Source organism: Trichosurus vulpecula, chromosome 4, assembly GCF_011100635.1.
Source record: "Trichosurus vulpecula isolate mTriVul1 chromosome 4, mTriVul1.pri, whole genome shotgun sequence".
Lineage (NCBI taxonomy): Eukaryota > Metazoa > Chordata > Mammalia > Diprotodontia > Phalangeridae > Trichosurus > Trichosurus vulpecula.
The window spans coordinates 299310126-299325188 of record NC_050576.1 but is presented as its reverse complement, the minus strand read 5'-3'; the positions used below and the strand labels follow the sequence as shown (position 1 = coordinate 299325188).

The following is a 15063-nucleotide window of genomic DNA, read 5'->3' as shown; positions in this document are numbered from 1 at the left end:
GCAGTGTAGAAGCTTTTCTTGAATGCTGGTTTAACGCAAAATTTCTGCTTAATATAGCCTTCTTGCCCTTCTCTCGTATGACAGAATTCTGTGAAACCTTAAATTTTTCTCAAAAATATCTGGCTCTTACAAATCTCCTTGTCCTTTTTAGTTGTATCAAGTAGCCTGCTCAGATTTGCTTTTGGAGTTTGCTTTATTCTCTATCTTTGAGTTTCATTTTCAAAATACAGAGATATACATATTAGATGTATAAATTATTTATGCTAATTATTGTTATTAATATAAACCAACGCAAAGGAAATAAGATTAGCTTTGTTTTGCATTTGTTTTCCTAGCTTTTTAATGCTTGACCATATGATTTATGTGTGTGTATTTTGCACTGCCCACAAGGTATATGCCGCTGGTATATGTGTATCTTTTAGTAATTCTGCACATCTGTTTAAGAAACTATTTTATGCTGCCATCTTCACAAAATGTACTATACTTAAATTGTACAGCATCAGCAAGAGTCTAGAGATTCCAGAGGTTATTTGGAAAGGTAGAACTTCATTTGGACATTATGCTGCTGACTTAAAATATGTAGTTAAAATATGCCCATTTATTCAAGATCTATCTAAGCACAATGTAGATTTTGTTATATGTTGAGTAGAAGTCTCACGGTCAAAAAGAGTTTATTAATTTATAGCACCTAGAAATTTCACTCAGTAATTTCATATGTAATATAGGAGATCCATAAATATGATTCAGGGGTATCTGATATAAGAGACATAAGAAATTATAGTTACTTATTTCTGTAGATCTCCTACTATTATGAAAGCAAGCTATTTTGTAAGTTAAAATATTCTAGATGAATTCTAAATATAAATATGATATCTAGATAAAAATGTGATCTAATTCTATAAAAATAGGATTCATATCTACTTTGTATAATATAATAGGTCAGTGCTACTCTATATTTTGGGGCACAATATTACAGGATATATGCTTGACTTAAAAAAAAGTTCAGGTTTTGTTTTTCATTGACAACTCCTTCCCCAACCCTAACTTTCTTCCCTTGCAAATGGTCAGCAGCAGTACTCCCTGTCTCCGTTTGCTAAGTACAGGTATAGGTGGATGTGTTCTACCACAGGAGCCAGAGCTGAAAGTCACCCACACTCCCTGACTTTTTGAGCTCAGCATTTGCAGTCACATTGATCGGTATGCCAGGCAAGGAAATAAGCAGGCACTGTAGAGATATTATGTCATTTGATCCTCACAACAAGTGAGTGAAATAAGTGAAGTAAGTGCTGTTATTATCCCCATTTTACAGTTAAGGAAACTGAGGCAGAAAGGGGTTACGTGACTTGCTCAGGGTCACATAGTAAGTATTTGAAACTGGATTCGAATGCAAGTTTTCCAGTCTCCAAGTCCAGCCCTCTATCTACTATGCTACCTAGCTGCATTAAATGGAAAGGGATGATTCAGGTGCCGTAATATGTATGGTAATATTTCACATTTTACATAGTGCTTTTAATTTTGTAGAGTGCTTTTAGATTTACTATATAATTTGAACATTTATAGCATAAATTGGCCTCAGTTTCTAGGGGTGGAAGGCTGAAAATTGGAATCAGTTTTGAGGGGTAGAGGGCTGGAAATAAATTTTTAGTTTTATTAGGTTAATTTATTCACTACTGTATATACCGTATACTGTATTTAGAATATTTCATCTCTCTAATTTGGTTTGGCAACAGGAATCCTTAGAACTAAGTAACTCTAATTTCTGATATCTTTAACATTGAGCATCGGGAATCCTTGTATTTTTCATTTTATTTTTAAATTTCCTTTTAAGTATAAACTTAACAAATACAAACATTTCCATATGTAAAGAAGAAAAAAGAGGGTTACATCTGAAACCATCAATCTCTATTATGTACAGCTTGGTTTCATTTGAGTTTATAATAAATTTAACTCGGTAACACCAGAACCGTGCTGCTTGTCTTGTTTCCCCTTCTGAATTTTTTCTTCTGTGTATTTTAAACAATGTTTCATTGGCACTTTTCCTTTTGGCGTAACTATCACTGTTTTCCGACTCTACTCCATCAATCCACCTCCCTCATTTCCCAAAAAGCCATCTCCTATAACAGATAGACATAGCCCAGCAAAGAGATAAACACGTATTGGCCATGACTGAAAAAGTCCATCTTATTCTATATCTCTGGTTCTCTCTCTGCCAAGAGAGTGGGAGTTATGATTCACTGTCAGTATTTTAGAAATGTGATCAGTCATTGTGTTGCTCAGAGTTTCTAAGTCTTTCAAAGTTGCAGTCCCTTGCAATGTTGTAGTTATTATATAAATTATTCTTCTGCTTCTGCTCACCTCCTTCTGCATTAGTTCCTATGAGTCTTCCCAAGATTCTCTGAACCCTCTCCTTTAATAATTTCTTAGGGTAAGATGATATTTCATTATATTCATTTATCATAATTCTTTAGCCATTTTCCAGGTGATGGCCACCCAATGTGTTTCCAGTTCTTTGCTACAACAAAATGTCTTCAATGAATATTTTCCTACATATACATCCTTTCCCTCTTTCTTTAAGGTTGCTGGGTCCAAGAATGGCCTATTTAGTGATTTTGGTGGCGTAGTTCCAAATTGTTTTTTTTTTAATGATTGGCTCTTCACATGCCCTTTATTGATTAAAATTTTATTGTGTTTTAGTCAGATGTGTTTAATGTTTCTGCTTTTCTGGGTTTTTTATGACATTTTAATGCTCTGAAGGTGCCATGCACAATTGAATACTCGCGCGCGTGCTTGAGAGGAGTGAGTGTGTGTGCCATTATTGTTTTGAATTTGCCTAAGGCATAATAAACTTTAACCTTTCATTTTAACTCTTTGTAACTCAAGTGTTCACTTGTAAACAATACATTGTTCGATTCTTTTTTAATCCATTGTAGCCAGACAATTTATTAAGTGCTTACTCTGTGCCAGGCACAGTACCAAGCATGGTAAATACAAATACAAGCAAAAAAATACAGTCCTTATCTTCAAGAGGTTTCTTTTTTAATGAAGGAAAACAGTATGTAAGAGGTCCTGGAAAGTGAGGAATGGTGTACCCCAGGGTCTTGAGAGGCTTCAGAAGAGAAGGGTGATATAGAAAAATCTGGAGAGTCAGGAGTAGAGAAATAACCATGGATGGCTTGGGCTCTTCATGAAGTAGGGTTACAAGCTAGAACTCACCAATCAGAGGATGACTCTCAGGAGTAGAGGCATTTTCACAGTGAAAACACCACTAGAGCAGAGGTGGAAAAATCCAGAGAGAAGGGCAGGAAGGGAGCCAGGAATGGGGGCATCCCAGTCATGTTCATGGTTATAGTTGAAAACTATTTCTCCCTTTTAGATCCTATTTTCCTTCTCTTTTTTTCCTGCTCATCTTTACAAAGAAGAAGGTTGTGAAGGAGAAAGGGTGTGATCAGTACTAGTAATCTGTAACTTAAATTATCTGCTCCCACTTCTCTGCCCTTCTTTTGGGGGGATGGGGAAGGCAGGGCAATTGGGGTTAAGTGACTTGTCCAAGGTCACACACCTAGTGTGTCAAGGGTCAGAGGCCAGGTTGGAACTTAGGTCCTCCTGACTGCAGGGCTGGTGCTCTACCCACTGTACCACCTAGCTGCCCCTGCCCTTCTTTTCTTTACCTAGCTCATCCTAACTACTGGTTCTTACATTTCTTTATTTCCTTTTAATTCCTCTACAATCTACCTTCCAGAGTTCACATTTGTTTTGCTTATGTTCCCTCCTTCCTAACCACCATGCTTCTCCTATACATGTCCTCGATTTTTTCCTTGTTGTTTGTTTTTCTACACCAAACTCTGTGTAAGTAAAAAAAAAAAGTTCCTCTTCCTTCTCCACTTCTTTTCTACATTCTTGTTTATCTTTCTTAGCTCCCTCTGAGACTGTTAAAGACTGTTGTGTAGATGCTTTCTTCTTCTGGGTTAACCTCTTGGGATTCTTTTAAACCAGAGTATTCTTCACTGAGTTCAGTAGTTTCTTCTTTTTACTCATCTCTTTAGTCTCTATTTCTACATTGGGACTTTGTGCTAGAGCCAGTCTGAAATTCCCACCACAGTCTTAGATGAGGTGGGAAGACTCTGTTTGGTCCTCTCCTCTGGAGCCCAGATGCTCTTGTAGTTTTGTGGGATATCTGGGACCAGGCCTCACTCTCTGCCATAATCCCAGCCCTCTGGGGGCATGATGCAGACCTTGGCCTCAGCTTTTTCCTGACTCCTCTGTCTGCACAATCCCTAACTAGGAGTTGGTTCTGTCTTTTGATATTGCCCAAATTAGCCCCAGTTGGATATTGAAGGTTGTGTTCAGTTACAGAGCTGTCTTCTTCTCTTGCTCTAATAGTAAATGTTCCTAGGTATACATCTCCTTGCCTCATCTTTCTGCATAATGACCTGTGGAGGCTGATGGGGACTCTGACAGGCCAGGGTCAATATAACATCCCTCTGGCTTCATTCTCTGATCACTGGAGTTCACACCAGCTTCCATCTCCGAGTGCTTCCTTGCTCAGTCCTTTGAGACTGTGCTAGATACACATCCTCCTGACATGAACCTGCTCAGAACTTCCAGCAGTCTTTGAAACCAACAAGGTTGTGCTGGTTTCCAGTCCTTTGTCCCTGGTACTCTCCCACCTCAGAATGTTGGCAGATTTTGGAGTCATTCCCCCTTCCTGACACAAACCTTCTTTCCCACAGGTTTTCTGGCTATCTTCTTGTCCAGTCCTAGTCTGAATGGAAATGCTTAGTACTTTTTCTCTTTGATATTCTTGATCTTTGCTCTTTTTAGTACCTTTCTTAATGTATTTGGAGTGTGGGTTGGGGAGCTGTGATCGTTTGCATCACCATCTTAACTAGAAATCCCCTTGAATCACATTTAAAGCCCTCCTATATTACATTTTTAATTTAGGCCTCTGAAAATGTCCATGTTTGATGGTTAAATGTTAAGCTCTTTCTCTGTCTAGAGGTTTACTCAATTTACAACATAATCTGTGTTGAATAAAAGGATTTCTTTTTACTAGAGGACATTACTATTAGAACAAAGTAGCTGCCTAGTGTTTGTCAACTCCCTCTTTCCAATATTCTGACTGAATCTTGAAATATTATTGCACTATTTTAAATGTAGCACATTCTGTGATGATAGTAGTATAAATTTTTTTTCTTAAATGGATATTTATATTAAGACATATTTATATTACCTAAGTCTAACCACATACCAGTGGCATAGACCTTCACATGAGTATTGTTAACCAAAAAAATAAAAAATTTCACAAGTGCATGAGACATGTGTTGCAACTGAATTTATTACAAGAGAAATGACCATGTATGTGGAGCTCCTATGCCAAGTACCAAAGGGTTCTCATTCCAGACAGAAGCTTACATATTTATGAGTTGCAGCAAGGGTGGGGAGGAGTGGAGGGCAATCCCCTCCCAAATGGGAGTGGCATGGGAGGAGGAAGGAAGTGGCAGGGATGGAGAAGGAATTAATCTCCTCCTAAAGAGAAGAGAAAGACAAAAGAAAGGGAGGGGGAACATGAGTAAATAGGATGGCAAGAGGAGCATTCTTTTCCCTTGGGAACTGCTAGACTATGAAGATATGATGGTCTGCTTATCTACAAGGGTCCCAGCTGCAGAGTTTCTCAGTCTGGTGCAGACTGACTGGTGCCTGTCTTGTAGCTGGTTCGACCCTCAAGGACACACAGGGAGCCCAGCTCAGCATGGAAATAACAAATTATGTTAGCTCGGGGAGGGAGGAAGGGGTTCATCCTTGACTTGTATAGGGCCTCCAGCATGTCCTAGGTCTAGTACAGCAACTCAAGAAGACACATTAAGTTGGCTAAGTCTTATGAAATCGTTTAAAGAAAAAATACATCTCATTCCACAAATATAAAACAAAGCAAATCAATAACTTGTCTAATAGACTAATCATCATAGGTTATATAAGTATTATATTTTGAAAATAATTCCTGCTGGCCACTGGAAATAGATATAATTTAAAATTTTCTGTCTTATTCTCCTTCTTTTGTTCAGTCGAAACACTCCTAAAGCGTATTCACAACTTTTTTATTTCTAAATTTTTTTCCTATTGTTAAATTGTATTTTCCTAGAAATTTTACTTAGGAAAAATTCTCATATGTAAATGCTGTTGATTTTTTTTAGACAAAACCAGTGTTTTATCATCTTTCTACTGTGAATGATTTTAAATACTATTCCAGATAAAAGATAAGCAAAAGGGAAAAAAAATCACAAAATGTGGAAAATTTAGATGTGGGGGCAGAGAGGAGTGGGCACCAAAGTAAGTGTGATGATAAGAAATTCATTATTGATTCATGCATGATTTCTTGACAGAGTTGTCCAGAAAGTGTCAAATTTAATAATTTTTACATAGCAAGACTATTCAATTTGTTTTCTTAGTGTGGTACCTTTTAACAGTTTGTGAAAAAGAGATAGTGAATATAGTCATTCATACCTTTATTGATATATCAACCAAAAGTTATGAGAGTTAACTCTACTAAAAACAGAAGTATTTGTTGTTTCCAAATTTTCCACAATTATCACCTGACATGTCAATTTCATTTATACTTTTTAAAATAGCTTTTCACACTGTTTCTGAATTATTTTTAACAGATGCGTGCAGGTCAGCTGTCCCGAAAATTGTGGGGATCCAGCAAACGGCTCAGCCAGATTTCAGCTGGCGAGACAGAATATAACACTCAACATTCTAAATGATTACTGCTTACAGCTGCTACCATTGATCACCAAAACTTGATTTATTTTTGTCACTTTACTCTCAGTTTTATAACGACTCAATGTTTTTAATTCTGAAAATCATTGGTAAATTATAAAATTTATTGAATGTATACTATATTTACAAAGGTACAGAGCCTTCATCATTTACCTAGTTCCAATGAATTAAATGGTATTAGTGCTCTTTCTTATTCAGCACCAAAGTTGAGAAAAATACAAGGGATTAGACTTAGTGCTCATTCTGTAATCCATTGTTTATAGTCTGTAAGCCATTGTATAGTCCAGATTATACTTCTGAGAATACTAAAAGTCAAAGAAGATGAGACTTATTTATTTTGGTTGTATTTATCAATCTAAACAGTACAAGATAAGGTATTTAAGTTTAAAAAAGCTTATTATAGAATATTTGGAGAAAGATGGCCTTTTACATGAACTTTTTAGGCCCTTCTTCTCTTTAAGCAACTGAATTGATTTCTTTTCTGGAGTTCCTACTGAATTTGAGAATTCTTCAAGTCTGTTTTTGTTGCACTGCTGCTGGATGTTCCAAAGTCATTTGTAGTTAAAGTACAAGGATGTATAATAAACCAAAAAAGAAGTATAGAAATTGCTACATAACCCTCTTTCAATAAAACTCAGCACATAGATCTCTGAGAAGTTCCTCAGATATATATTTATCTTAAAATAGTGAAGACTGGGAGAAAGGAGAGAGACAAGAGGTACATTTTTATCCTTTTGATTTATTAGTAGTTGAATAATTTAAATAAAATTTAGTAAACTAAAATACTGTATCCAGTTTTGACAGCCAAGAGTCTCTGGAATGCATTTGGAGCATCACAGTTCTTTATCTGCATGATTTTATGTTGTGTAGGTTTTACTATTTCTGAACTTTTATGTACTAAGCCAATTGTTTTTCTGAATTTACTAGAAGCCAGCAATGATGTCCCAAGTTGAAATTGTGTTCTCTTTTTACCTTGCTTTGATGTGTAATTCATGTGTTAGTTGGAAAAATGTATACCATTTAAAAAGCAGTCGTTGAGATACAGTTCTTTTAAGAATACATGTACTTCCAAAACTAGTTGGTTTAGGTTGATGGACTTAATTCTTGCTTATTCTTGTTAAATGCTTAAAGTCTAAGCATTTATTGTAAAGGATTAACAGGAAAAGATTGGTTTAGTTTTAAAAGTAAAAGAGACTGTTAAGCACAATGTTCTTATAAGACCATCTTCACGCTCTTAATATAATGAACTCATAACTCTTTGAAACAATGATTTTCCATGATATTCTACAAGGCATAGTTTTTCCTACTTGATTTAATTAGGTCTATATGTGTGATTGTGTTTATTTATTTTTAAAGTTTCATTGATGCCTTCTGTTTTTATATCACAGTTTATTTTTCTTTTGATTAAATCTTTTCATCCTCAAGTAACTTGACTAATCCAGATAGCATCTAGTATTGACCTCTTTATAACTTTATTGGTTGGTCAGAAATTTTAAAGGATTCTATGTGGAAATTTTTAAATGATAAGATGTAATAGGATGGATTTGATATTAAGGAATGTTATAAAAGAAGGGTGTATTTCTATAACTTATCTCAGTTCAAAATTGAAAAATTAAATGCACTAGCAAAATAAGGTAAAACATGCTTAAGAAGGGTATTACAATGGAAATAAATTGATGTCCCAAGGATGTGTATAATATGTACAAGGATGATGTTCCACATCTGTACAATAGAACAACTGTGAGTGTAAAATTATGTGACAGGCAAAAGATTATGTAGAGGTCTCAGAACAGAAATCAATAATCACTGTTTTGTTTTATTGCTTTTATTAGTTAATTTCATTCAATTTTAATAGAATTTTTATTGTTAGAATTAATAATCAGGTGACAGATAAAGGTATGGATATCTGCATATGTATTTTAGTTTTTCTGTTTTTGAGATTTTATCAAGTGAGATCAATGTGATTATGTTTCTAAATGGACTGAAAAAAACTATGAGTTTATTTAACCCAAGTGAAATTAGAACTCTTGTTTGAGATTTTTCTTAGGATTTGTACAGAGAGATTCAGATGGGGTCACTTTTTAGTTATTTAAAAAATATGCAAAATTGAGTACCGGATATTTTAATTGGAAGCTAGCACCTACACAAAATGCCATTTGAGTCTATCATTGGAATTTACTGATGTGTTTTGATTTACTTTAAAAATTGTCATACTGTGCTCATTTTCTAAATGGAGAAACAGTGAACTTTCTCAGGGTCTGTATTGTTTAGAGAGCATATATATTTTAATGGTACAAATGCTACAGGGTTTGGTCTTAATAGGAACTAAATAGCTAAGGCCAATTATATTACTAGATAATCATAACAATAGGATGCTAGTTTTCTGTAATCCTGTTTCTACCAGAATTTTTAAAAAGTACAAAATGCACTAAGATACAAAGAAAAGTTTAAGATAAGATCTCTTTTTACAAACTATTTTGAAATTCTAGAATAATCCAGAAAAACAGAATTGTAAATTTTCTGCCCTTGATGCATTAGTAAATATAGAAACAAAGTAATACATACACCTGCTAACCAACGTAAAACACAAAGAAAAATAATGGATAAAATCCAAGAGAAGTAATAGAAACATTTTGGACTTTATGTAAAAGCTCTTCTGTATTCTAAAAAGGGAGCCCATCTCATTATGAGCTGTGTGATTGGATGAGTCAGATCACCTCACTGTGCTTCCATTTCTTCATGTAAAACCAAGAATCCAGATCTTTTCTGGCTCTAAAACCTAAAATATGACTTTTAGAGTCATAAATTCTGATGGAAACAGCCTGAATTGGTGAATAGAAAGGATGACCCAGGTTCAAATTCCACCTCTGACACTTAACACCTTTGCAGCCATGGACATCTTCAGCTCTCTGGGCCTTTGGCGATGGGAAATTATTTATACAGGATGATGCAAAAGCTGTGATTACATTTTGCTATTGGGCTTATTTCTGGATAGAAACCTTCTAAAAGGTTTTTGTTTTAGTACTTTCAACCCTTCAACCGATTATTTTACTGTCATTTCTTTATCTAAAATAGGGAAGGAGGGCAGACACAAGAAGAAAAGTTGGAATAGGAAGAGAATTAAGAGTATCTGATAGGTGGGTAAATAGATAAAAAACAAAATTCTGTTTTAGTGAGAAATAGAGACCATGTGAAATATGAAGCACATTTAAAACTGAAAAGAAAATGAGTGTAAACCATTCATTTTCATGTGAAGCTCATATTGCTATCTTTTCTTCTAATAGCAATCTGGGTCCAATTTATAAATGTTTTTTAAATCTTCATGTCATATATATCCTAGATAACTTTTAACTATCTTATGAAGTCACTTATGGCCTGAAATGAACTATAAGTTATAAAATGTTATCCTTGAGATCACATAAGTACATTTTCTGTGACAATGCCAGCTTTCTTTAGCACGGAATATTAGTGAGACAATGCTTTTTTTCTATTTAGAAATTATCTTTGAAAGTGATTGAGAAATTAAATGTTTATAGTTAGATTTGAGAGTCCAGGATTGACTGGGGCTCTGACTTCATATTTTCTATTTTGTCCCAATAGGAACAGAATAGACTATAATAACATAGCTTTTTGTTTCATGATTAGAGACTGTCTTTGTCATGTTATATTTTGTATTGCCTTTGCCCCACAAGCTATTGTTGAAAACCTTTCAGATGAACTTCATAAGTTCAACTTTCTATATATGCCAACAATACAATGATAAGTTCCAAGTAGATGCACTAAAATATTGGAAGAATTGATTAAGGTCTCTTGGGCTTATTGATAGGAAGATGATTGATACATAATTTATTGATAATTGATACAGAAATTGAATCTCTCATTCCTATATCTTTATCCTGTTTAACTTCATCAGCTAGACTTAGTGTTTGCTTTATACCACCCAAAGCAGCTGAAATTATCCTTCAAAGTCCCTCATTTTACTCCTCTTCTATCATCTGTCCCCAACCTTCCCTTTTGTAAAATTCACCATAGATGTTACACAAAGGAAGAAGTTTGCCATTAAGTTTGATAGAGAACCATTCTTCCTTAAGACTAGCTTTAATCAAAGGAAGGAGTAACTGTAAAAATTTCATTATAGAGACCTTTCTTTAATTACTGAGGCAGTATCCCATATCTAGTTCCTACTCACATATTTTGTTTTGAACCACCTTATCCCGTTATTTCAAAAGCCTTGTAGATTTCAGCTTGTTAGTCTACCAAAAATTTTATTAGTTAAATAATATTTCATTAACTTTCCCCTCACTTACTAGGGGAGTTGATGCATTTTCATACTCAATCTTCCCAAATTCCTCACGACCCTGCTGCCCCGGCCAGTTTTTAGTCAAAATTCTTACTTGGTCACTACCTTCTTTTCTTTGAAATTGAACCTACGTCCAGGACTGTTTTTCACAATTGTGTAGAATACATATCATTTCCATATGTTAATCTGAATATAGGCGTCAGAAGTGCAGGCTGGGTTACTTTAGACAAGTCATTTATCCCCTCCCACTAGTTTTTCATCTATAAGCTGATGTGTGGTGGGCTTATATTAAGTCTGAGGTTGTTTCCAATTAAAACCATGTGCCAAGATGTCTATATATTTTATAAGAAGAATTTTTTTCTCCTGAAATGTATTTTTTCTAATGAAAACACTATGTTAATCTTAGTAAAAATTTGAGTAAAATTTTCTTGGAGCAGGTTTTATCTTTTTAAAATTTGCTTTGTAAGCTAAAGAGGCAAATCTCCTTTTGTCTACTATCAACTCATGTACTATGAACCTTTATTAATCCATTTAAAATCTTTTGTCTTTCCTGCTTGAAGATAACACTTCAAATAGCAAAAAATTAATGAAGGTGAAGTATTATTGGCAATTACTTGTACTCCGAGATCAATGGTATGGTTAAGATTTTGCATTTATTTTAGAAAACATCATAAAGTATAATTTTCTAGATTTCAAATAAAGGCATCTACATGCCTCACCAGTTTGTACTCAAACCACAGGTGATTTTTCTTGCTTTTTAACTAAAAATTGATCAAGCCCAGTTTCATTATACTTTTGATGACCACAGCATAGTCCGTTTATTATAGGAAATGACGGCATCCTGAAGAACATGTTAATGTGTAGTAAGCTCTTTAGACCTAAAGCAGAAAATAACAGTTCCACTTATAACCTCATTTCACTTTTAAAATTAAAGGACACACTTAATATTTCACTAGTTCTACCTGCCATCTATTAGTGGAATGGTATTTCATGTAGTGCTTCTTTAGTGAAAAAACAAACTCATGGTTAGTTTTACTGAATTGTTTCCTCCCACCCCCCCACTTTATTATTTTGTTACAAGAAATATGACTCCCAAGAGATTAGGGAATATTTCTTTTTGGTATTTGTACTTCTAGCATCCAGAACAGTGCCTGGCTCTTACAAGGTGCTTAAGCAATGCCTGTTGATTGTCTAGAGGGACGGCATCCTCAATAGGGTTTGAAGGAAGGAAGAGAATATTGGAAGATGAAAGTGAATGAACCAAAACCAAATGTGTAGCAATAGAAACAAGATAAAAAAATTAAAACAGGTACAAAAAAATCTTCACTTAAAAATGAACAGGTACTCTGAGTGGTTAAGTTGGGTCAGAAATAAAACTTACTCATGCCCTAAGCTGAACTTTCTTGCCATTTTCTGTGTATACGTGTGTGTGCATGTGCTGTCTTATGCACTGGAGTACTTAGAATTCTTAACTGTCCAAGATATATTAAATAACCTAGAAAATTATTTTGGGGAAACGAGAAAGTTCAATGAAAAAGAAATGAGTAGATAGAATACAATGTATCTTTTGTCTTTGAAAACAAAAACTAATCTCAAATTCAGAAGAAAAAAAAATAAGCTTCCAGCCCATTATTGAACATTTGCTTTGTGATTTTTAAAGATGTTTCCTTATAAATTCTCATTTTACATTTTCATACAGAATTCACAATCGTGTTTTTTAAATATATATTTAAACTGGTATTGGCCTTGGAGATCACCTAGATCTTATAGTCTTTGTACTTCCAGTATCCAGCAGAGTGTAGGAACTTATTAAATGCTTGTTGAATTGAATGGAATCTAATTCAGACCTCTCATTTTATGACTAAGAAAACTAATGTACAAGGTATTATTGTTAGTAAGTAGCAGGGCCTCCCACTTCATATTCAGTTAACCACCTTGAAAGTTGTTAGTTTCAAGTAGTGTTTTTTTTATTAGAAAATAGAAAATATAATTCTGATGCATTTGAAAAGAAAATAATATTCTAGTGTACCCCTTTTGTTCTCATACACCATTTTTATTTTATTTGAGCTTAAAAAAAATGGAGTTACGAATTGGACCTGTTATTTCACTGGTCTGAAGAACTCAGCTGAAGATACTACCAGGGCATGTTGGCACCTTCTCTGCAATGTATAATCTTAGAGTCAAATCAACAAAAATTTGAGCAATGACTAGCATGTAGCAAGCACTCTGCTAAGGGCCAAGGTACAACGAAAGGCAAAAACAGCCCCTGCTGCAAAGGTGCTCAAAACCTAATGGGAGAGAAAACAATTATGTACAAACAATTATGGAAATGCAAAGAACTGATAGATGGAGAGTCTCGTTTGAGGAATTCCGGAGAGGTTAACTGTTAAGTGTTAGAGGTGGGATCCTAATCCAGATCTTCTGACTTTGACATTAGCTTTTTATCCACTGTGACCTGGCTACTTCTCAAAAAATTTTTACTCACACACACACAAAGACATTGTCTTAGAAATGATTTCATTTACAACTTACAATTTTCCACACGGCAGTATTTGAACTTTTATCTTCTAATTTGTTGTGATGATCATCAGGTTCTTCCCAAAGGTCAGTTTGCAATAAAAGTGTTTCCTTGGTTAAGATGCTTAGAAATTAAGTAGGTCTCATAAGAACTGGAAATCGATTTTTCTTAGTCCCTTCCTATATAGGGATTGAAGACTGTAATACACTTTCTCAACAGTTCAACTCCAAAATCGTGGCTCATTAAGAAGCTTTATTGCCTGAATTCTCCTTGTTCCATATTTTTTTTCACTTCACTATTTGATAGAATAACAATTCTTGAGTCCTCTCACCAGCATTTCCTGGGCAGCTCCAACCAGAGGCAGGAAGATCTGCTCTTCTCCCTTTCCCTGCTAAGGTATCTCCTTTCACAGATTTGGGGCAATAAAAGATGAGCAAAAATGTAATTAGGATGTGACCACCTTTCATCTTTCTGACTCCTTTCAACCCTCCTGTCAGTGTCTGCTGTGGGAATGAGGTGGGAAAAGCCCAAAGGTGGTTCATCTCATTTCTTGGGTTTTTGTGAAATTTCCATTACACTTTCAGAGAGTGGTTCTAATCTTCTAGGCCATGATACCTTGCATGCATGTATATATACACACACATGTTGTTTGAGCTTCATTACAGAACTCCATGTAGGGGAAAAGCAGTGACTTTTTGTCCAGGATCTTGGAAACTGCTGTTGCTTAATATGCTAAAAATGGCAACTTAAGAATTTAAAAGTCATATAAAGTGATTTTAAAATGTGCCTCAAAATTTGCTTAGTTTCTTGACACTAGAAAATAGGCCAGTAAGCCTTAGAACATTTTTCATTGTGCAGGTGTGACAATGGATTTTTTTCCTATGCCAAAAACATAACAAAAAAGCCTTTAAAATCAACCAAGTCTTAACCGAGATGAGTATCTTTTAATTTTGATTATTCTTTCAATTGTCATGAAGTTGGTATTAGGTGCAATATATTCTTTCCTTGTGCTTTTAAAGTTGTACATGGTGTATTTTTTTTGTTAAGTGCATTTTAATTATTTTAAATGTTTGTATATGAGCTGATATTTGATTTATTTCTGTACAGCATGATTGAAGATGGTCTAAAACTTTTTGCACTTTTTTAGTCTCTTGAAAATTTGTAATCAATTTCTAAGAATGTACTTATTTTATATGTGAAATGATAAAATTAGCTTTGTATATATCATATTCATACACATGTATATATAGAAATATAAAAATGAGTTTGGATCAAATAAATAACTGGATGTTCTTTTCCTGGTGTTTGAGTGCACATCTGCCATGGAAAAATTATTGGTACATTTGAGATCAAAGTTTAGGCAAAGTTTCTTGTGCCCTCATCCTACTAGTGAACAAAACATAAGTGATACTTTTTCCCAAATGCCCACAGGTATGTTAACTTTGGTTTTAAATCACTTTTTAGCAAC

At 34.5% G+C, this 15063-nt stretch overlaps 1 protein-coding gene across 2 annotated transcripts in view; it reads left to right on the top strand.

The window, feature by feature from the left end:
* Positions 1 to 7865, top strand: part of NBEAL1 (neurobeachin like 1) — a 145382-nt gene extending 137517 nt beyond the window's left edge. For both annotated transcript variants that reach the window (XM_036754372.1, XM_036754371.1), the window contains one exon: positions 6660 to 7865. In XM_036754372.1, coding sequence (XP_036610267.1) covers positions 6660 to 6761 — 102 coding nt within the window. In that variant the 3' untranslated portion in view covers positions 6762 to 7865. The remainder of the gene's footprint in view (positions 1 to 6659) is intronic.
* Positions 7866 to 15063: the final 7198 nt, after the last annotated feature.